This window comes from Anthonomus grandis, chromosome 1, assembly GCF_022605725.1.
Source record: "Anthonomus grandis grandis chromosome 1, icAntGran1.3, whole genome shotgun sequence".
NCBI lineage: Eukaryota > Metazoa > Arthropoda > Insecta > Coleoptera > Curculionidae > Anthonomus > Anthonomus grandis.
In genome coordinates this window covers 2,049,789-2,071,519 of record NC_065546.1, presented here as the reverse complement: position 1 = coordinate 2,071,519, position 21,731 = coordinate 2,049,789, and the positions used below count along the sequence as shown (strand labels likewise).

General features: G+C 31.6%; 1 protein-coding gene across 2 annotated transcripts in view; it reads left to right on the top strand.

Moving 5' to 3' along the window:
• Nucleotides 1-21,731, top strand: part of LOC126744015 (sodium-independent sulfate anion transporter-like) — a 118,234-nt gene that overhangs the window by 80,429 nt on the left and 16,074 nt on the right. For both annotated transcript variants that reach the window (XM_050451329.1, XM_050451336.1), the window contains 3 exons: nt 1,642-1,862; nt 11,314-11,534; nt 11,789-11,939. In XM_050451329.1, the coding sequence (XP_050307286.1) occupies nt 1,642-1,862; nt 11,314-11,534; nt 11,789-11,939 (593 nt within the window). The remainder of the gene's footprint in view (nt 1-1,641; nt 1,863-11,313; nt 11,535-11,788; nt 11,940-21,731) is intronic.

Sequence of the window (21,731 nt, the reverse complement as noted above, 5' to 3'; positions counted from 1 at the left end):
ACGAATTTATTATACCTCAAGTCAATTATTGTACTTAAGGATTTTTGAACTTTAATTTTATTAAAAAAAAAACGAAATATCGTTTTAAGATTTCAGTTCTTAAATCACTTGAATACGTGTGGAATTCGTTTTTCTTCTTTACAATAGATTTTTGTTTAAAAAATTGAGATCAATTATTTATTCAAAAATTTAGACTCAGTGGCGAAATACCCAAACAAATAATTTTATAAAATTTTTATAATAAATAAAAGTTCTCCCTTAAATATGGTAATGTTTTATATGTATTTATCTCGGTATTTATAGTTAATTGGTGCTGCATAAGATGGCTTAGTTGTGTAATTTTCATAAGTAGACTTATTAGGCCAAAAAAATGTTGTATTCAAAATTTGGGAGTAGCCAATGACCAACAAGCAAGTAATGGGAAAAAAAATGCAGTTTTAAGCTCCTGTCTATTGCTTTACGATTTCAAATAATTGTCTTCTTATTTGTATCCAAAACGGAATTGATTTTGATTCAAACAAGCGAAGCGATTTTGAATAAAATAAAATAAATAAAAAATAGGAAATTGTGATTACTACCATATTATGTACCATACCTAAATTTAAAATTTCCAGCCACTTTTTTATTTTGTATTGAACTCGTTTGTGTTTCTATATAATATACTCCTTTTTTATTTACCTTTAGAGTATATACATTTTAGTGTATATTATTTTTTTTTTAATTTTGTTTTTTGTATCTTTACAATGTATTTTGACCTTATACAATTTTGTTATGTTGTATACATTATACATTTTTGTACTTTTGTATTGTTGTATTTATACTTGGCTTTGTCTACAAATTGTACAATTTTTTGACAATAAAGCAATATATATATTATGTTATTTAAAAGGTCTTTTATTTTTTCTACCAAAATGACTGATAAACATGATTTTGATTAAAAAAAAATTAAAAAAAAATCCATTTATGCCAAATAATTTATCTAATTTTTATATATTTTATGACATTTAAAAGGTCTTATCAAATAGACGAAAATGTATTTTATTTTATTTTTTATTCGCAAATATCATATATTTTGTAAACAAAAATATATGACATTTACAACTATCAATTTTACTTAGGCAAAAATTAAAAATTCAATTGATAGTCACAACGACGGCTGGGATGCATTTGACTTTTACCATACAATGCAAAATAAAACACAACGCAATGTTTGTACGTTTTTTAATCCATTTTGAGCTTTATTTTGTTGTGACTTAAAACATGTAACATTTTTCGATTTTTTGCACAACATGGCAATGTTTAAAGGCACCAAAACCTTTTGACAGTCCATTAGATTGCCTAATTTACTCACATAACAGTTAAAAATCACTACAATTGGTGAGTATAACGTACAAATACATCTTTAAAATATTTTTTACAATCCTTCTATGGCACGCCTATGCTTTACAAAGAAGATACCGCTAATGACCCGAGTTTTAGTTTTTCTGCTGTTCGGATTGAGTTCATATGGACTATACATGTATGTACACTCAATTTGGGCCACACTGTATAGTTTAAATTAAGATTTCATCATACGAGTATTTCATAAAGTAACGAAAAAATTGCTTTAATAAACCAATAACATATTTCAATTCTTTTTAGTGGTATAGCAGGACTGCCAACCCAATACGGTCTCTACGGTTCATTCCTGGGAGCGATAGTTTATATATTTTTCGGTAGCTGCAAGGATGTTCCCATGGGCCCCACCGCCATTTCCGCCCTGCTGACTTTCCAAGCGGTCAAAGGATTGGGGGCGGAACACGCCATTTTGTTGTGTTTCTTTACGGGGGTCGTCCAGTTTCTTATGGGCTTGTTTGGATTAGGTAAGATGTAGCGATTTATTATTTTTTCAGAATACATAAATGTAGATATTTTTCATTATATTAAATACTACTTAATAAATCTTTCCTGATAATATATTAATCCTTGTTTATTGGGTGACATTTATATGACTATCCTTTTTAAGCACATTAAGGAAAAACCTTTTGTTATGAATGTTATTAATAAATTAAAACGTGACATCGGAATGGAACATTAAAAAAATAAATTAAAAACCCATTTTAAAGCACAATGCAAAAAATAAGATTTAGTTACGCCAATAAAACTATAATTTTCAAATTGTTTCCAGAAAATCCCATAACTTTTTTTTTGCATCTCACTCGAATATTTTAATTACCATAAACTGGCGCAAATTGAGTTAATGTTATTTAATTGCTGCAAAATTATGTTTGGAATATATAATAACTAGTTGTTTTTTTAAATAATGCTTATCAGCTAATTATTTTCGTTTTTAAAAGCTCAAAGGTGAAAACTTTGAACAAGATTTTTAAAATGTTTAGTGAATATTTTGTATTAAGTTTATGACGTGTAGTAAAAAAAAATTATGAGAAAAAATAAAAAATTGAACACAAATTAATATACAACCTCAAACTTAAAAGTGCCCCTAAATTAAGAAAAAAAGAATGATTTAATGATAAATTCTATTTAACATTTTTTTTGAAGTCCGCCTATTTTATGTTATATACAATATCTCTAAAATTTCTTTCTGTCCTGGAAAATATGGGAAATATCTCGGATTCAGGTGGAAAACCAGAAAAATAATTTCCAAAAAAAAAATTATGCCTATAAGTCGCCGCTGGATATCGTTTTTTCTTGAATAACTTTTGAAGTACTTGAAATAATTTAATAAAAATGTTACGTAATAAACAATACTAAGAACCTTCAAACAAAGTACTTAAAACACATTTACTGTATCAGTGGCGGACTAGATTGTACATTATAATGCTTAAATTTTTAGCACTCTGTATGATAAAGACTCTGAAATAATAAATAGGGATAGTTTGAATCTTCTTATACTAAAAAAAAGGCGCTCTTATAGATTTTTTTCCATAGAATCTAGTGGTCTAGATATATTTTTTTTGATTAATAGTTTTTTAGTTATAACCCAAACTTATGTTTTTTTAAATGGAACACTCTATATATTTATAGTTCATAAATCTGGTCTTTTTTTTACCTTTTCAAAAATATATAACAGTATGGACTTATTTTCAAAAATACGCAAATAACTAAGAATTTTCTAAATTAAATGCATAATTTAATAGTACGCCATGAATAACAATAATAGACAAATAAAAAGTTACAAATTAATAACGACGAATGGGGAATCGCATCATTCTTATTTTTTTTTTTTTTGGAATAAAGTCGACGCTTTCTTGCCTCTTTGTGTCCAAAGCATCTTCTGACAATTTTCCAATAGGAATATTAAATTTTTTTTATGAATTCAACCCCGTGAACTAGCAATTTGTGAATTGTACAAGGCATACAGTACCAATTATAAAGATGTACATGTAAATTAAATGTTTCTTTTAGAAGAGGTTCAAATTTTGCAACATTAATATTTTGCCCAGAGTTTATGATTCGAATGATTAGGTAATTTTTTTTAATTAAATTAACATCAATTCCGGTTCTGCTTGACAAAACATTTATTGATATTGACAAAACATTTATTCACATAATTGTACTTGACAAAACATTTATTGAGCTTCCATCTAGCATAGTTTAAAATTAATAGTAAAAATATTTTCCCTAAAGTTAACGAAATACGCTGCTAGGTTTTCAATTTGAATTTTTAGTTTTTCTGCTTCGTCTTTTACCAAGGTAGCATGTTCCTTCATAAATAAAAATTTTATAGGTCTAAATAAAGGTTCAGGATGAACGGGGATTGGACCGTAACTTATTGTTAGAATTACCATCAGATAACTCTAACGGAGACATAGCAATTAAAAAAATATACTTATCAGAAAAATTATCGTCTTCAAATTTCTGCTTGTAAGTACTGTGTCTTGAACTACCGCCAAAGCCGTATTTACAAGTTAAAGTTAAAAAGTTATTATCTGGAAGTGTTAAAAGATTTAAAGTTTTTAATATCCCATCACAGCTATTATTTAGCAAATTCTGAAGCTTTACTTCGGCTGTATATTCGGAGGATATAATTTCGTTTGGAAGTAATTCCTTCTTTTTTTTAACTGGGAAAGCAATTTTCATGTATAGAGTTCTTTCCGACAAGTCCAAATCGAAATATAAAGCTAAAGCCTCTTCAGTACTGATTGTTTTTTTTTGTTTATTTTGGTTTTTCGAGAACATTCTTCAAAGGACTTTAAGGGACGACCGCGACTCCATTCAGGTAATAATCGAGATACTTCTTGACGTTGAAAATCCAGCAAAACATCCCACAAATAGAAATCACTTTGCAAAAAGTGCTGCTTTTTCTATAAAATAGTCTCAAGGAAATTTGTAGAGGGTTCTGCCTTGACAAAAAAACTCAAAATTTTAAGTTCCACCTGACTTTTTCTAAATAGTTGCCAGACTTCAAACGAGGTATCATTTTTCAAAGGCACTCCGGACACTAAAATATTTAAAAAAATATATTTAAAAAAAAAGCGTAAATTAATGTATTATTATGTAATGTAAATTTAAAAACAGAGCATTTGAGGTTTTTGAGAAAGTGCCTTTTAAATTTGATATCTTTAAAAAACCATATAAACAAAAAGATAGATTTTTAAAAATTTAAAATATAATCAGTTACTTAAGTAATTAGTTTAAAGTTATGGTTTATATAAAGTACATACAAAAACCTTTTTTGCATATGTCAACAATTTTTTTAAACCTTTTACTCTACTGTAAAATGCAAACTAAACAATCAGAATTTAAGATTATTTAATCACATCAATTTAAAGTATTTTTAACTCCAAAATTTAATAAATATTTGTAACTCTGGTGGTGACGGGCATGCAATTGTTTGGCATTTTTTTATCACATTGGTATGCATTCTTAACACGTTCGCGGACAGTGCCAACTTAAAAGTCGTAAAAAAATAATCACCTGTTTTTTTTACCTAATTTAGTTGATTTTTGCGGGAATATACGAAATATTGAAAGAAACATGATATTTTTGCGTATTTTTCTCTATAAATAGAAGACGGTTATGACAGGTCTGTCCCACCATACTACTTTTTCTGGTCTAGTGGGACAGACCTGCTACCACCGTCACGATAAAAAAAAAGGAAAAAATGAATATGAGCACAAATAATGTATACAAATACGTTTATTCGCCTAATCAAACAGATCAAAATACAAAAACCTTATTTAACATTATCAAAAAAGCTAAACGAAAACACAAAATTCATTGGTAAAAGATACTAGAAAACATTTGAAAAAAACCCCAAGCGCTATGCCAAGGTGCAAAGCACTCCACACACAATGCAGGCCTTTCAGGGCAGCCAGGGCATCTGTAACTGGTTTCCTTCCTCTTTGAAAATTTTGAACATTGCCTGCATCGTAAGAAATATCGCTTTCTTGAATAGTTATCAGAAACTGGGATTGTCTGAGGAAAATGATTCTGATAATTCTGATCCCCAAAAACGCTTGTACTTGGAACAGGAACATATTTATTCTGAGTTGGCCTAAACCTTGGTGGCAGTTGCAGCAATGATCTCCCATCTTTAATTTCTGTATCAATTTGTAGCAGAGATTTTATAATTATCTCTCTGAATATCACGAAGCTAATATTAGACCCGTTCAGTTTCTTGAATAAATAGTATGAGTTCCATATAGTGACATCCAGTAAATGGAAAATGACCTTTTTATACCAACAAATGGTTTTTCTTGGCGAAGAATAATAAGAAACCATTTGATCATCATCACCGGTCAATACCGGACATGAACTTATTATAGTCAACTATTTCAATAGGCTTGACCTTAGGATTACCTTTTCTGTTAGCGGTGTTCACTAGGGCAGGATGATGCGCAGTAGTAAGAGCAAGCACTTCGCGCTTGTCCTTCCACTTCGTCACATATACTTTTCCTTTTCGCAGCCAAACATGTTCTCCAAGTGACAATTTTTTTTGTGACCAGAACAGGATTTCCTTTCCTGTTGCTTCGAAGGGTACCTGTGACATGAGTTTTTAACCCGACAAGTTTTTTTGCCAAAGAAATACTGTTATAGTAATTATCCATGAAGATATGATGTCCGCGATTGAGATATGACTGCAAGAGTCTTGTGACTAAGGCCTCAATTTTCATAAGATTTCCGGCGGTTCAGCTCTTTGCCCTTTGTAAATTTCTATGTTCAAAACGTAGCCTTCGGAATTGCAAAGTTCATAGAATTTAATCGCATATTTGGTCTTCTTGTTTTTCATATACGTTCTAAAGGAAAGCCGTCCTCTAAACAGCAACATTGATTCATCAAGAGACAACTCTTTCGTAGGCCTATAAGCCCTTTGAAAGTTGTGAAGGCGCATATCCAGAAGTTCCTTAATTCGGTATAACCTATCCTTGCTTGGAGATGCATTTTTATTGTGTGTGCAGAAACATCGCAAGATTTGTTCAAATCGGCGGCCGCTCATAGTCGACGAGAAAATCGGATGGTAATATAGAGGATGATAGCTAAAAAGTTTTCCTATATTGGGACATTTTATTTGGGCCTGCAGGAAACACAGTCCCAGAAACTTGCTTATTTTATCTTTCGTTGTAGGCTTGATATCCATACTTCGGGAGTGGTGAGTTTTAGGACGAGCGGAACGAGACAAGTGGTCTGCATAAATATTAGTCGAATCGACTAACAAGTGCATAATCCGTTCATCCCATAGTTGGAGAAATACACCTAATGATGTATCTGATGAATCCGGATCAAGACAAATTTGTTCTGCTATTCCATTTCCATTCATGGAGAAGTCATCAATTCCAACCGTGTCATTACACCATTCAGAATCGGTCGAATGATTTTCGACTGGTAATGGATCCATTTGGTCATCTGAATCGGTTTGCGAAATTTGTGGTGTCGATATTCTGTTCGTGGGAGAAACAGGCTCAGAAAAAGGAGGGGATGATGACCTACTGGTCTCTGGCAAGGAGAAATATTCACTTGCTGTTCAGAATCTGAGGAGTCGGCCACGTCATTTTTAGGATCATAGTTGTCACTACTTCCAGAGCCGAATGGTTCCGATTCCTCATCGGTTTATGTCTCCTCTAGTAGCTTGAGCAACCGCGCCTCTTCCTTGGAATCCATATTTATCACCGGTTGAAATGTATAACTAAATTAAATAAATAACAAAAATGAAAACAAATTTTATAATAAAACAAAATCAATACAAAAACACTCAACAAAAAACGAATATGCCAGTCAAAAACAAATATAACCAAACACTAAACAAGAAGATTAGACACCAGTAAAAATATGAAAAGTACGAAGCTAAGTAAAACGTGAAAACAAAGCGAGCGTCACGTCGTTGCTGTCCCCACCATACGCTAAAAGTCGCCTCGGGCCCACCATAGCTCATGAGATAAATTGCGCATCAACTCGCTAACGAATATTACTTTTCTCTGTTTACTGCGACACCAGTGTTGCCAATTATAGAAAAATGAAATCCGCTAGTTTGATGTTTAAGAACCGCTAAATTGCATATTTTTCCGCTAAATTACTAAGATGTAAACAAGGGTATGGCGTATTTTTTTTTTAATAAAATAACATAAAACTTAATACTGATTTATAAGTTTGTTATTTTTTTAAACTGTTTTAAGGGGAAATAAATAAAGATCCTTAAGCTTATGTATTAAAGTTTTTATTATTCAAAACAAAACAAAACAAAAATATTCAACAACAACGAAAAAATAGGAACTAAAATTTAATAAACTAAACTACATTATTCTGCGAAGTTCCATAAAACAAGAAATAGAATTGTTAAAAATAATAAAAAAAAGTTATTTCTAAATAGTTTTAAAAACTAAAAGAGAACAAAAAAAAATTAAAGATTCAAAAATGACAAATAAAGGTATGTATAATGTATATACCTATGTTAAAAAAGATTACTCAATCAAAATATTAAAGTCTGTGGTATCGTCGTCATCATAGCACTTTTTTGTGCCTATTTGATTGACAATATCAAGAGGCACATCATAATCATTACAACATTTGTTATACTTTTTGAGTCCATATCTTACCGAAAGTATTGCATTTACCATATTGGTACTCATTTTATTTCGGTATTTGTTTTTCCCTATATTGAGAGAACTAAAAATTCTTTCCACATCTGCATTAGAAAATGGTAGTACTAAAATTCCCAATGCAAAATTGGAAAGTTTCATAAAGGGATTTTCCCCACTTGCATCCCGATATTTTACGACCTCAGTCCAATAGTTAATGGTGTGGGTTATATTTTCCCATTTAATAAAAGTCATATTGTTATATTGCAAAATAATTTTTTCTATTTCATTATTAGCAATTTGCATATTGTTTAATAATAAAATCAGTGGCTCGATTTCTTTGTTTTGCTTTAAAATATTCTGAACAGAAATGAATGAAATTTTTTCTAAATGTTTAACATTTTCAGGAAGACGATTCTTAAGTTGCTTAAATAACTCTACTAAAAAATTACGGCACCGCTCTCTTATCACCTTTTCTTCTGCAGGCGTAACTTTTTGTTGGTTTAATAAATCGCTAATTTTTGTCTCAAATTGGTAACCCAAATAGGGTTTGGGATTTATTAAAATTTCAAATATATTCTCGCCGTCTGTATTTTGAGTTTCCCAATTGGGAACAAAAATTTTATTTTCAATACTCTTAATTAACATATTTAAATCATGTAACAATAAACTCGGATCTACATTATTAGATTCAAACATTTTATTAACTTTTTGCACTTCATTTAGTACAGGTTTTAAAAATAAAAGATATGCCAAATTTATTACGTCTTTAAACATTGACTACAAAATCTCAGCGGTATAGCATTTTTCAGAAAGACGCGTTATTTCAAAATGGATTTTTAACTCAATATATTGATTTAAGATTCTGTCTACAGCAACTTCAAAATACTTAACCATCTTGTGGAGCACGCGCGTACAATTTTTTTGGATCTGCTCCATCATTTATTGCATTAAAAAGATGCTTGTAATTATTTTGACGATTTGCTGATTTAAAAAACCAATTATACGTTTCAGAAATCATAAATTCCAAATTTCTTGGGAATGTTTCCTTAGCTCCGTGAGATACAGCTAATTGTAGAGAATGGCAGACACATCTAATTAAAAATAAATTTGGAATTTCCGATTTTAAATGAGTGTAGACACTGTTGTTAATACCTGTCATAACACTGGCATTATCGGTACCAATTCCCACAAGATTATTTAGAGAAAAGTTAAAAGTTTTTAAAGTTTGTTTAACGGCGGTTGCAATACTTTCGGCATTACAATACTCTAACTTAACAAGCGCTAAAAATGTTGATATTCTTTTACCCAATTGATTATCATAATAAATGATAGCCATTCCTAGTAGTTTTGTAACACTTATGTCATTGGATTCATCCAATAACAAACATATATTTACAAAAACCAGTAATTACAGATTTTAACAAATCTTTTTGAAAATGGGGGTAAAATACATTTCTTATAATCCCGCTGCATTTTGTTCTGTGTATTTTTAAATTTTTGGCGGACACATCCTGGAATATATTTTTACATAACTCGCCAAGATGGTCTATGGGTAATATAGACGAATGCACACAAACAAATAACGATATTTTTGCCTGTGCAGTCGCTGAAGGGTTATCCTTATTCATACCGGCAAAATTTATTTTTGATTGGATGCCAGATCTACTCTGTGCAAATGGTTCAGCTGCCTTGACATGTTTAAGGGATGCCAAATGTTTTTTTTACATCGGATAGCTTTGCAGAAAAATGAGATTTACAATATTTGCACCTTGCACTGGTTGGATGGCCTGCAACCTGCACTTACCAATTTCGAAATTGAGGAGAACTTAACCATTCGTCGCGAAAATGTTGGAAATATTTTGTCTTAGATTTTTCGGCCATTTCTAAAAAGTAAACCGATTGGTAACCATAGAAATAATTTTTTAATAGAGAATTAAATAATAAAAATTTAAATATGTATGTTACGGATAAAATGCACTATTTGAATAAAACGCATATCTTTATAGTATTTTAATTGCTTAATTCGGTATGTTTTAAATCATTTTAAGAATATAATAAAAATAATATTTAAAAAAAAACAACAATTCCACTCTTATGTCATCATAACCCAAACCAAGACAATATTTACTAGAATTATCCGGCTAAGACGCAGTGTTTCTAGATTTCGCATTTCACCCATAACGTACCTAACACTTGAAACAATAACAATAACAATGAAACTTACCAGTTATTCTGTTTTTAAGCAGAAAACGAACAATATAAAACAATAACAACAAAATTGCAAAGCACTAAACAGCATAACCTAACAACGTAACTCTGACCTGATAAATTATGTTTCTTATTTCCCAATAAGGCAAGTTACGAACTAAAGAGAATCCCCAAGATCTGAATTATGCAGCTAATAGGAGTTCGAATATATCAGTCGACAAAGCATGCAAAGGCGATGTTGCCTATTACTAATAAATCGATATGTAAAAACAATAAAATTATTCTAATTTATTGTTTAAAAGGACAGTTGCAGTTAATACGCTAAATTATGTTTTTCCCCCCAGGTAAACCTCAGTTTTCTGCTAAAAAATCCGCTAGCCGCAATAAGCAATTTTTTTTCCGCCAATGCAAATGTAATTACGCCAAATCTAGCGGAAATTCCGCTAAGTTGGCAGCACTGTGCGACACAGGTGATTCACTACCATAAGAATAACACGTATTTTAGGCCGGCTAGCGCCGTCCAAGCAAATTTTAAAATGGCTGCTATGGCCGGTCTGCCACAATACACATGACGGCTGCGACAGGGCTGTCCGCGAATGTGTTAATAAAAAGACAGTTTATTTTTGTTTTTATGTGTATTATGTTTTTCATTTTTGTCCACGGATCTTTTTTACGTAATTTTCGTTTTTAGAGGACGTAATAGACTTTTTTCCTAATACTACTGTTAAGAACATTAACAAAAATATATATTTGTTCTCTCTCTGGTTATAAATATAAACTATTAATTAAACTTCCTCATAATGTATGCATGAAAATTAATTACATGTGTATAAGATTTTAAAAGCGAAAGCTTCAAAGGTCAAAATTAATTATTGCAAATTTGCCAACTATAAAGTCCAAAACACAGAAAACCAATTTATTATTTCGTTCAGCTATACAAAAATATTTTTATTTTATTACCTTGATAATGCTTTATAACAGGACACATTAAAAATGCATAATTTAATTTAACGTTAAACATTATTTTTGGTCTTATTTAAATTCATCGAGATGTTTTCACACTACTAAACAGGCATATTTTTAGGATTTCTCATAGATTTTATCTCCGGACCGGTATCTTCAGGATTTACATCAGCAGTGGCTCTAATCATTTTAACATCCCAAGTGAAGGATATTTTGGGAATACATGCAGCTGGTTCCGTATTTACTGACATTTGGAGGAACATTTTCAAAGATATACACAATACCAATGTTTGGGATACGGTTTTGGGCATCTGTTGTATTGCCGTCCTGCTTATCATGAGAGTAAGTCTTTTTTTTTTTGCTAAATCGAATGAAAATTTAAATTGTATACCTTTTATAGAAAAACTTTATTTTCTTTAGAAAAGATAATTCTTTACCTTCCTAAATTTTTGTAAACATCGAGTTTATTTTTTCAAATTTTTGAAAAATCATAATATACTCTAAGTATAGTTTTATACTTTTATATCTAATATACAAAATGAAAAATTTCTAATAAATAAAATCAAATTTTCCTTTCATTTCCATTTTCTTCGTAGATTATTGGGCAATTTAAACTTGGCCCTTCCAAAGGAGAACCGTCAACCTTCCAAGCAGCCTGCAATAAGTTTCTCTGGTTATTTTCAACAGCTAGAAACGCCATTATCGTCATAGTTTGCGGATTTATTGGATATTCATTTTATGTAAATGGTAAGTACTTTTTATATATTTTAAAAAAAAAATAAGTATTTAAATCGTTTCATTTAATCATGCGTGCGTCATATTGTAGACAAATTTTAATTTATGATTACATATTATTAAATAAGCAATTTTCATTCTAAAACGTCTAATTGACATTGAAAAAGTTATCTGAATTTGCAAATAAATATCTAATCTATTAGAAATTCAAAGTCATTTTTTAAAATTGTCTAATGCAAATCCTTCCTTTCAAGCATAATTTATTATAGCGCAAAGTAATTACCTATTGTATTATTTTTTTTAATGCATAAAATTTGTAATTTACCGGAGATATTTAATTGTAGAAAAATTTGGAAGATACAGAGTATTTTATAGCTTCAGTTTATATAAAATCAATTTTTTTGAAAATCCCATTGATATGGGAAGTACTAGAAGGAGTAATCGGACATGCAAGTGAGATACCTCATTTTAAAGGCAATTAAAAATACTTCTTAAAAATGAGAAAATCGAAACGTCGGATAATTTTTTTTGCGTCATGTTGTAGGTTATAAAAAGTGGCAATGAAAAACGTTTTTAGTTTTCCGATATCTCTATAAATAAAGTCGGTAGAAGGTAAAAACGATTTTAATAATTTTCGATTTTTTTCGGATAACTCCGGAAGCATCCGGAATTTTAAAATTTTTTTAACGTCATTTTATTAACACGTTGACTGCCAAGCACGAGATAACTCGTGGTTGACAATCTATAGGGAGTACTCGCCAGCCACGAGTTATCTCGGTTTTACGGCGCCCAGTACGAGTAAACTCGTGGCGTTTGCCTTGAAATTTGTGGTGCTGGGCGCTCGCAATAGACCAGTAAGACACATTGTGGCGTCATTTTAAAATTATATTTTCATCTTGTTTAGTACAGAGGAAGCAAAATGCAGTGACACAAAAAAAAATTTAAAATGTTTTTAGTTCTAATAAAAAGCGGAAAAACATAAACTGTGCCTTAAAAATAGGGAAACTTAATTGCTAGTGTTTACAGATAGGTAAGATAATAATATGAAGTTTACAAAAAAAAATAATAAAAAAAATTTTTCTTCACAGACAGGATAGAAATAACGTGTTTCTCGTCGAAGTTTATTCGAAGTACATACACGGCAAGCTATTGTAGGTCGTTGTTTTTTTTTCGGTTGGTAGTATACCTTCCAAATAGTGACAATTCCGCTGCTGTACGCTGCTGGACTTTTATTTATCACCGAGAAGAGTAGACATAAGCATCTCTCTAAATTTTAAAGATTTTATTCTGCTTCCGATCAATTTACGAAACAGCAAGTAAGCGTTATGTATATATATTTCGAGAATATGCCATGCAATATTTTTCGGCAATCTAATGGTTTTTCTTAGTGCGCTATAGTAACTTAGCATTTGATTGGACTGGTCGATACCTGACATTCCTGCATTGTAGTCCTTTATTATATTAGGTTTCACAGAAACTTTTCCGTTCCTGTTGCGCACTTCAATCATTTGTACTTGAAATTCGTACTTGTGCATATTTGAAGTCGTCAATACCTCTCGCTTGTCCTTCCACTTGCAAACCACTACTGATTTGCGTCTTTGCCATATACATTCGCCTTTTTTTAGCTTTTTTGAAACGACATTCTTTGGATTTCCCTTTCGATTACCGCGTAAGGTGCCACAAATATATGTTTTTTTCGCTGTTACATGTTATTAGTTAAGCCTACTGAATTATAAAAATTATCAGTATAGAGTACATAACCCTTGTCTAAATAATTTTTCATTAAGTGCACAATCATCTCCCATTTGAAATCAAATCAATAACAACTTTTTCCAAATTTCGGAAAGCTCTGAAATCATACTTGCTGGAGAGAGCCTTATACACAGTAAACGACTTTTTTTAATTTTTTAATAATTAATGTTATGTAATTTTAAGCACGCGCTTCCTAAACACTGGTAAATTTGTTTATGTTGTTATGATAATGTACATAAATAATATTCGTATATTATATAAACAAATTAGTAGTTTGCTAATAATGTTTTTGTAAACAACTGCCTTTTGCCGACTTTGTATACAAGTGAATGTATATATATTTTATAGATTTTAAGGAAATGTGACCTAAACAATTTATAAAATTGTTAAGTGTTTTGTTGTATTTTTTATTTTTATATATTTGTATTTTTTGTTTTGTCTTTGTGTATATTTTGTTTGTATGATTTATTTAAATAATAGCTTTGTCAACAAAATTTTAAATTTTATGATAATAAAGCTTTGATTGATTGATTGATTGAAGAACCACACTTGCAGCATGTCCCAAATAATTCTCGATAGCTTCTGATTTCCCGCAATATAATTTTATTTTTAGAACCATGCCAGCAGATTCGCATAGTTCATATAATTTTACCCCGTACTTATGCTTCTTATTTTTTATATATTGTCTAAAAATAAGCCTGCCACGCAATAAGACCATTGATTCGTCAATGCATAAGTTTTTGTCTGGAACATAGTGATTCTGCATTATTTTCATTTGAAATGATCAAGAACTGGTCTAATCTTAAATAAACGATGTTCAGTCACTCCCGAATTGTCAGCGAAATGCAAAAAACTTAACAGTAACTGGAATCGACTTCTGCTCACAACCTGGCGCCAAAAGGGCTCAATAGATGGGAAACTACATGAACCCATATCGTCGCTTTGGTTGTGAACTGTCCTAACCCACATAAAGTAAAACTGGAGCTAGCGCGCTTTCAAAAAAGTTTGTTTCCAAAAAACTTATATATTCTTTTCTAGAATATTAAAAAAAGGTCAAATCATAACAATTTTTTGATATTTGTAATTAGGTGTCATACTTGTTGTGTGGATATTTTTATTTTGAAATTATAAACAATATTTTAGGTTTTATGTGGCTTAGCCCCTTTCACTACCACAGAGCTAGTTGTTTTGCCGGAATATTTTAAGATGTGAAAAGATCTAACAATAATAATGTTATAAAATAATGATAAAACTCAGCAGTTTTTTTTAACTTTTTATTATTAATATTACTAATACAAAATGTTTAAAAATAAATTTTATTTAAACTGTCAGTTTTCGTCGTTCTCGGATTCAACTTGATCCTCATCAGTGGTTCTTAGTCCCTCATAAAATCCGTGATAAGCAGACTTTATGGAGTCAGATTCGCATAACTTACGCAAGCCCGTTAATTTTCGTTTTTCAATTGGTATACTAGTTGTATACAAATTAGGTATAACTGCATTTAGGGAAGATACGCCATTTCTTAAAGATGCCTTTTTAACTTCTATGGAACGAAATTCAGAATCATCAAGACGTTTTTTAAAGAAAATTTTGTTAGGTTCTTCTTTCCTATATTGAATCCATTTTATTTTTAACCAATTCAAATTACTTCCATCTGTACATTTTTTTTTTGTTTAATATTGCGGATTTGGAAAAAGATTTAAAATTTAAGAAATCTGAATAGTTCATTTCAGTAACATTGTAAAATGGTTGCTTAGTTTTTGCAGTTCGAGCTACTGTGTACCAACCCTCTGGGGTGTAAATATCGATTTTATTACCACGGTTTTCAATGGCAGAATGAACGCTGTCACATTCCATTTCAGAGTGTCCTGACTCCATAAATTTTTGGTTAATAATTTCAATCGGAAGCAAATGTACAGCTCGTAAAAAACATGGCAGCATTAATGCAGTTACGGTTTTGTCCCGATGCTGTGTCAGCATAGCATGTAACTTCTTTTACTTCAGGGCTAAAGCCATTTAAAAGTTTCCACAAACAGGTTGCGATCTCTGACGAACCTTTGGTGCCAACCCCCTCATGCCACATAAAATTTTCAGCTTGTGCAGTCCCCAAATTATATACGGTAAAGTTAAATGTCTTTAGTTTTTGGGTATAGTATAACTTTCCTACTTGTAATGAAGGCGTTAAAAGAATTTTCTCCATATCTACGGCAAAACACAAAAAACTCTTGTCAAGTTTTGCACGATTTTTGTCGATTTGTTTTGCTTCTCTAGCCTCTGTTTTTCGGGCCAAGTGTGCATCCATACTGTCTTGCATTTTTATCTTTTCCTCATCATTTTTGTTTTTAAACTCGGCACAATAATCACATTGATCTTTTTTAGGCCGATGGAAACCAATATTGAACTCCGAGGTAAAAATATGCTTATAAAAGCTAGCTTTTTCTGGTACTACTCCAAGCTCTGCACAATAATCTTTATAATCTAAATATATTCTATTTTCAGATAATCCTGTAGGGAGATATTCCCTCTTTGTTGTGCTTCTACAGTAATGTGAAGAAATGAAGGGTAATTTTTTAATGTGAGATCTTATTATGTCTTTGGTTGCTTCAGATTTTTTTTGCGGTGGTGATTTCTTGCCCCTTTGATCTGGCTTAACGACTCCATGTGCAGAACTTTTATCCAGTGCTGTAAGTACCTTTTTACTCGAAATTTGTAGAGTTTTAAGGAAAAAGTTTTGACAAACTTGATGTTGTGTATGTCTTGCAGTAAGTTTATATACTAAGGTAAACTTTCTTCGACTACCCTCTTTTTGTACAACGTATGAACGCTTCTTTGGGATACGCTGAACATGTTTAGCAATAAAGTTCCACCTTGACTCTTCGCTTTTTATATTATAAAATTCGTTAAAAATATCATGTCGCGTTTCATTGGAAAAAAGTTCATTACATTTGTAATGACATCTACATTTTACCTCTGCTACTGTTTTTGCTTTTTTAGGTCTTCCCTTCTGTGTCCGATATTCTTTTCCCTCCATTCTTAAAGTTTTTTGGACATTTCTGGTCCATTTTGATGGGTCACGTTTTCGTTTTCTTGTTAGCTTTTCCTTCTCTGCATTTTCGGTGACATCGAATGTTGATGTGGCATTGTTTCTTTCCATCAAAAGCCTTTTTCTTACATTTACTAACGGTTCTGAACTTGAAGATGCTTCGTCGTTATCGTCGTTTCGATTTTCTTGATTTTGCACTGAAAATTAAAAATATGGTGTACTTGATTACAATAATTAACAAACTACCTTCAACTGGTGGTGATACTCGACTGTTCAAAATTCTTGATGGTAAGCCGTGACTGCACTCAGCCCCGGAAATTCAACGCTTTGTTCTCTGCCTAAAAGTAATAACATTTTAAACGTAATTTAAAAAAAAACGACTACTTTAAATGTAACGCAGATGCATGCTTAGAATTACAAACGATAAATATATTTATTTAATTTTTTAATTTAATTTAATTAAACTTAACTTAAAATATTAATTGAAAAAAAAACATTATTTTTAATAAATCACATGCGACTGCGTACTTGCGTTAAATTTTTTATACCTTCAACTGTTACTGGTGGCGATAATAATAACCCATCGGTATCGGGAATGTCTTGCCCACAATCTCCTGCAGTAACCGGCATTTTATCTAAAATGTGCATACATTTTAATAATTATCTTTTTATAAGTTACAATAAGTTAGGTATTTAATTTGTACATATTTATAATCATGTTAGATACAGAAAGTACGTTAATTACGAATTACGTACGCCTAATTCCGCACTATTCACTCGAAAAATAATTATGTACTTACCAAAATAAACCGGCGATAGTATGGTATATTCTTTTTCTTCATTATCAGAGGATTCGTCGGACCTTTCGTCATCATTTAACTGCATTTCTAGTGCTCTTTGGACTATAAGTTTACTCCTTGAAGACATTTTTTAAAAAGCACTCTTAACAATACAAAAACACTAACTAAATAAACAAAAAAACTAAACAGTCAACGCTCTAACTCAAGAATACAAAGCGCACTAAATGCGTGCAATTATTATTCCAAAACATAAACAAATAGCGATTTCGAAAGGTAATTTAGTAGACTTTGTGTGTATATTGATTCTTTTTTAATTAACGACACCAAAAAGAGATAAAAAGATACTCAGCATTCACGAGCGGGCCGAAACAGGGACGCAAGAGCCAACACAGAAACCATAAAAATGTGGATTAGTTTTATTCACATCTATAATATTTTGATCCATAACGCTTAAAAACGCAGTTGCTAAAAGTGCTAAGCTGCTTATGCCTATTCACTATATTAAAATGTGGGTTAGATCTCTTAGCAAATTTTATGTTTCAGGGACTTTATATAGGTTGTGGCTTAGGATACTTTTAATAATCAAAATTTATACTTTTTACTATTTGTTGACAGTCTTAACTCAATTTTCAATTTTCCCACAAATTTTCAATTTGTGGGTTACGACTCTTCACTACCAAAGCGACGATATGTAAAAGAAGACCGAAAAATATTTTCAGTTTATTTGGGGTCGTTTCGACCCATCTGGTCAATCTGGAGGACCTTGTCAAAGGATGTTTTGCGATCTCCTGGGTCGCATACAAATTTGTTTGTTGTGCCAAATAGCTTAAAAACTCATTAGAATAGAATAAATTTACAAGATATTTTATCGTTACTGCGGTTCTTGAGACATAAATCCAATGATCAAAAAATCAAAATGTGGTGGCTCCTCCTCAATGTCAACCCACTCTGCGTCTAAGTCTGGCACTTCTGGTAGCTCGTCTTCAATGTGCTCGTCCGCGATGTCAACCTACTCAGGATCTAAATGTGATTCTTCGGGTGGCTGGATTTGATCCTGATCACTTTCACTTGAAGTTTGTTCACTAAACATTTCATATTTCGGGTCCTCATCCGAATTATCCTTTAGGAAACTGTCCCACTCATTCTCATCCATTGCGGCAAAATTCTCAAGCTCACGGTCATTCAAAGGACGTTTTCGCGACATTTTTATGCTTAAGTAGCTCAAACATATAATATTAAAAATTTTGATTTATAAGCCATTTTGACTAATTATTTCAATTTTGACATAGTGGCGTCTGAGAATGATTTTTATATAAATCTCATGGCAGTCAACGTGTTAAGCTCCAAATTGCGAAACTTTGCCCCCATTTAACCGACCCGAGAAACTCTTACGGTTTCCGAGATTCCAATGGTCACCCTCGAATTTGAGACACCCTGTACATTTTCTACTCTTATAATAGAGTATTTGATAATAAAAACATCGCAAAATTGTTCTTCAGTTCATAATAACGGTTAACTGTTCCATCCTATCCGTACCTATACTTTCTCATAATTTACCATTTTATTAAAAAGACTTCCTAAACATTCAGCATACAGTGCTTTCATTTCAAAACGATCCACCATCACAACACGTGAAATTAGATATACAGGGGGACGTTTAATTATGCATTTACTGAAGTTCTGTCAATCACCTCCTCACCTTCAGCTAACCTCACTTTAATATGTCAAATGGGAACCCCCATCGTGTGATACATTATTTTAAAGGGCATTCATTATGCTATCAATGGCTGTAAAAAAAAATAGAATTGATTGACCAAGAAGCAATTAAAGTGTAAATCGCTAGGGTAGAAAAACAAATTTAATTAGTTTAACAAATTTATTTTATTAAATGTTCAAAAGGCACGCCGTTATTAGCAAGACAATAAAAAAGCCTATTTTCAAACTCCTTACGAACATTGGCAAGGGTCTGCCCACTAATTTCTCCGCATTCTTGAAATATTCTATTTTTTAAATTCTCAATACTCTCAGGTGGGGTTTTATAAACTTTGCTTTTTAAGTAGCCCCAAAGAAAAAAGTCTAGTGGGGGTTAGGTCCGGAGACCTAACACACCACGCCTGCCAATCCACTTTTCTCGAAAATTTTCATCAAGCCACTCTCGAACTACCAAAGTGTAGTGCGCGGGAGCTCCATCCTGCTGAAAATGTATATTATTTTCATTCAGTAACACCATGTTGATCTACTTGATTTTCCATAGGTTGAAAGCACTGTATACAGATCGTGTTATTGTGAGCTACGTATTACCCAAAATAATGGCAACACCGCTTGGTTGCGGCTGAATTTTGCGTTTTTATTTTTTGAACCGGGAGTCAGCAGACCTCACTTTGCTGTGTTTACTGCACGTTGCATTAATAATTTTTGAGCGTTATTTTCGTGTTTTTTTCACTATGGCTCTTTATACCCCTTCCGAAAGGGTTCAACTAATTAAATGGTTTTATGGAGGCAATTCGGCAGCACATTGTAGAGATTTGTTTTCAGTGACATTTGAGAATAGACCGATTCCTTGTGCAAAAACGGCTTTAAATGTGGTTACAAATTTTGAGACATCTTTTTGTCTTCAAGATTGTAAAAAATGCCACACACAACGTCAAGAACCACCTGTTGAAGTCGCCAAACGACGCAGCTCCCACGAAAGTCAGATGTTTACTACTAGCACAGTATAAAGAACAAGGCAGTAGGTTCACTCTCTTGCGGCCGTTTGAAGAAGGGACTTCTAAACAGTGCCGACTTTTTTTACGCGGTCGTAAATCATTATTTAGTTTCGACGGCAATCCTTTACGATACGGGGGGTGTTTGAAACATTTTTAATAAGGAATATTTTCGTACATCGCGGCGGGCAGCGTGTAATATATGGAATTTTTTGAAATTAAAGGCACTTTGTATTATTGTTAAAATGAAATTCAAAGAATATTATTAAGTATCTCTTTTGAACAAATAACTGTAAGAAAAACACTTGGTAGATAGCTTTAAAATTAAGTTTATTAGAATGTACACAATTAAATCTTAGCTTTATGTTCCTTTCATGCTCTTTTCTTAACTGACCAAGAAACTACCTACCTAATATTACATACACTTAATTAATAATAACTTCGTTAATATACCCATTTTTTAAATATTTAATAAAATTTACATAATAATGTGATAACAACACTCAGCATATGGAACTCGGTAACAGTGAAATATAAAAAGGCAGTTAAATAAAAAAAACTTATTAAATGCCTAATTATTTGCTTTTTAAATAGGGGATGAAAGAACAAACCACTAAAATTTAAATAAAACGAAAATAGGTGTTTTACAACCTAGAATTCATATAAATATGCAAAATAAATATAGTTTTACATTGGGGATTATAGTACACATCAATATTTTGAAACGTAAACCCTTAAAAACCACCCTTAATGACGAAAAAAATGAAGTTTTAAGTATGGTTAGACGGTATAAGTGGCTAAAATTTATATCATTCAAATGATTGCAATGCAACTAATAATAAATCGGATAGCTTTCACTATTAAAAACCACCACTAATAACAGAATATTACCAAAAATTTTGCATTTTTTTAGATTAAAATCACGATTAAAAAAAAATATGTACTCTAAATCGCTGACACTTTTTGAATTTTTTTGTAGGATCTCAATTTTCCGAGATATTTAAGAAATACTGAAGAAAAGCGTGTATTTTTTTTCTGTAAACTAATCCATTTTTATTTTTAAAAAAATGTATATCCCCTTTTACTCCTGCAGCCATCTACGCAACATATCGCCGGCATTTTTAAAGTACAAAATTTCCGCACAACGCTATTATAGTTCTAATATTGAAGACGCCCCTGTATAACGCAGTCGCCACCGGGCAGCAAAAAAGAGTAGCATCAGAAAGCGAGTGAGAAAGGCAACATTTTGGGCGGCGCTTAGAGTGATCCTTCTATTCTAGTTTATGTTCGGTGCTACTAGTCAACCAAAGTGTCTTGGCCTCTGAGATGCGCAAATAAAGAAGTGAAAGAGTCAGGGTGCGAGGAAGATGCAAAACACAAAAATCAATAAATCGAGGCTCATGTACTACGTCTACATCCAGCATATTTGACGCGCTTAAAATTTTATTTAATTTTTGTTTTAATTAAATTATATTATGAATAGTAAATGAACGCATGAATTAAT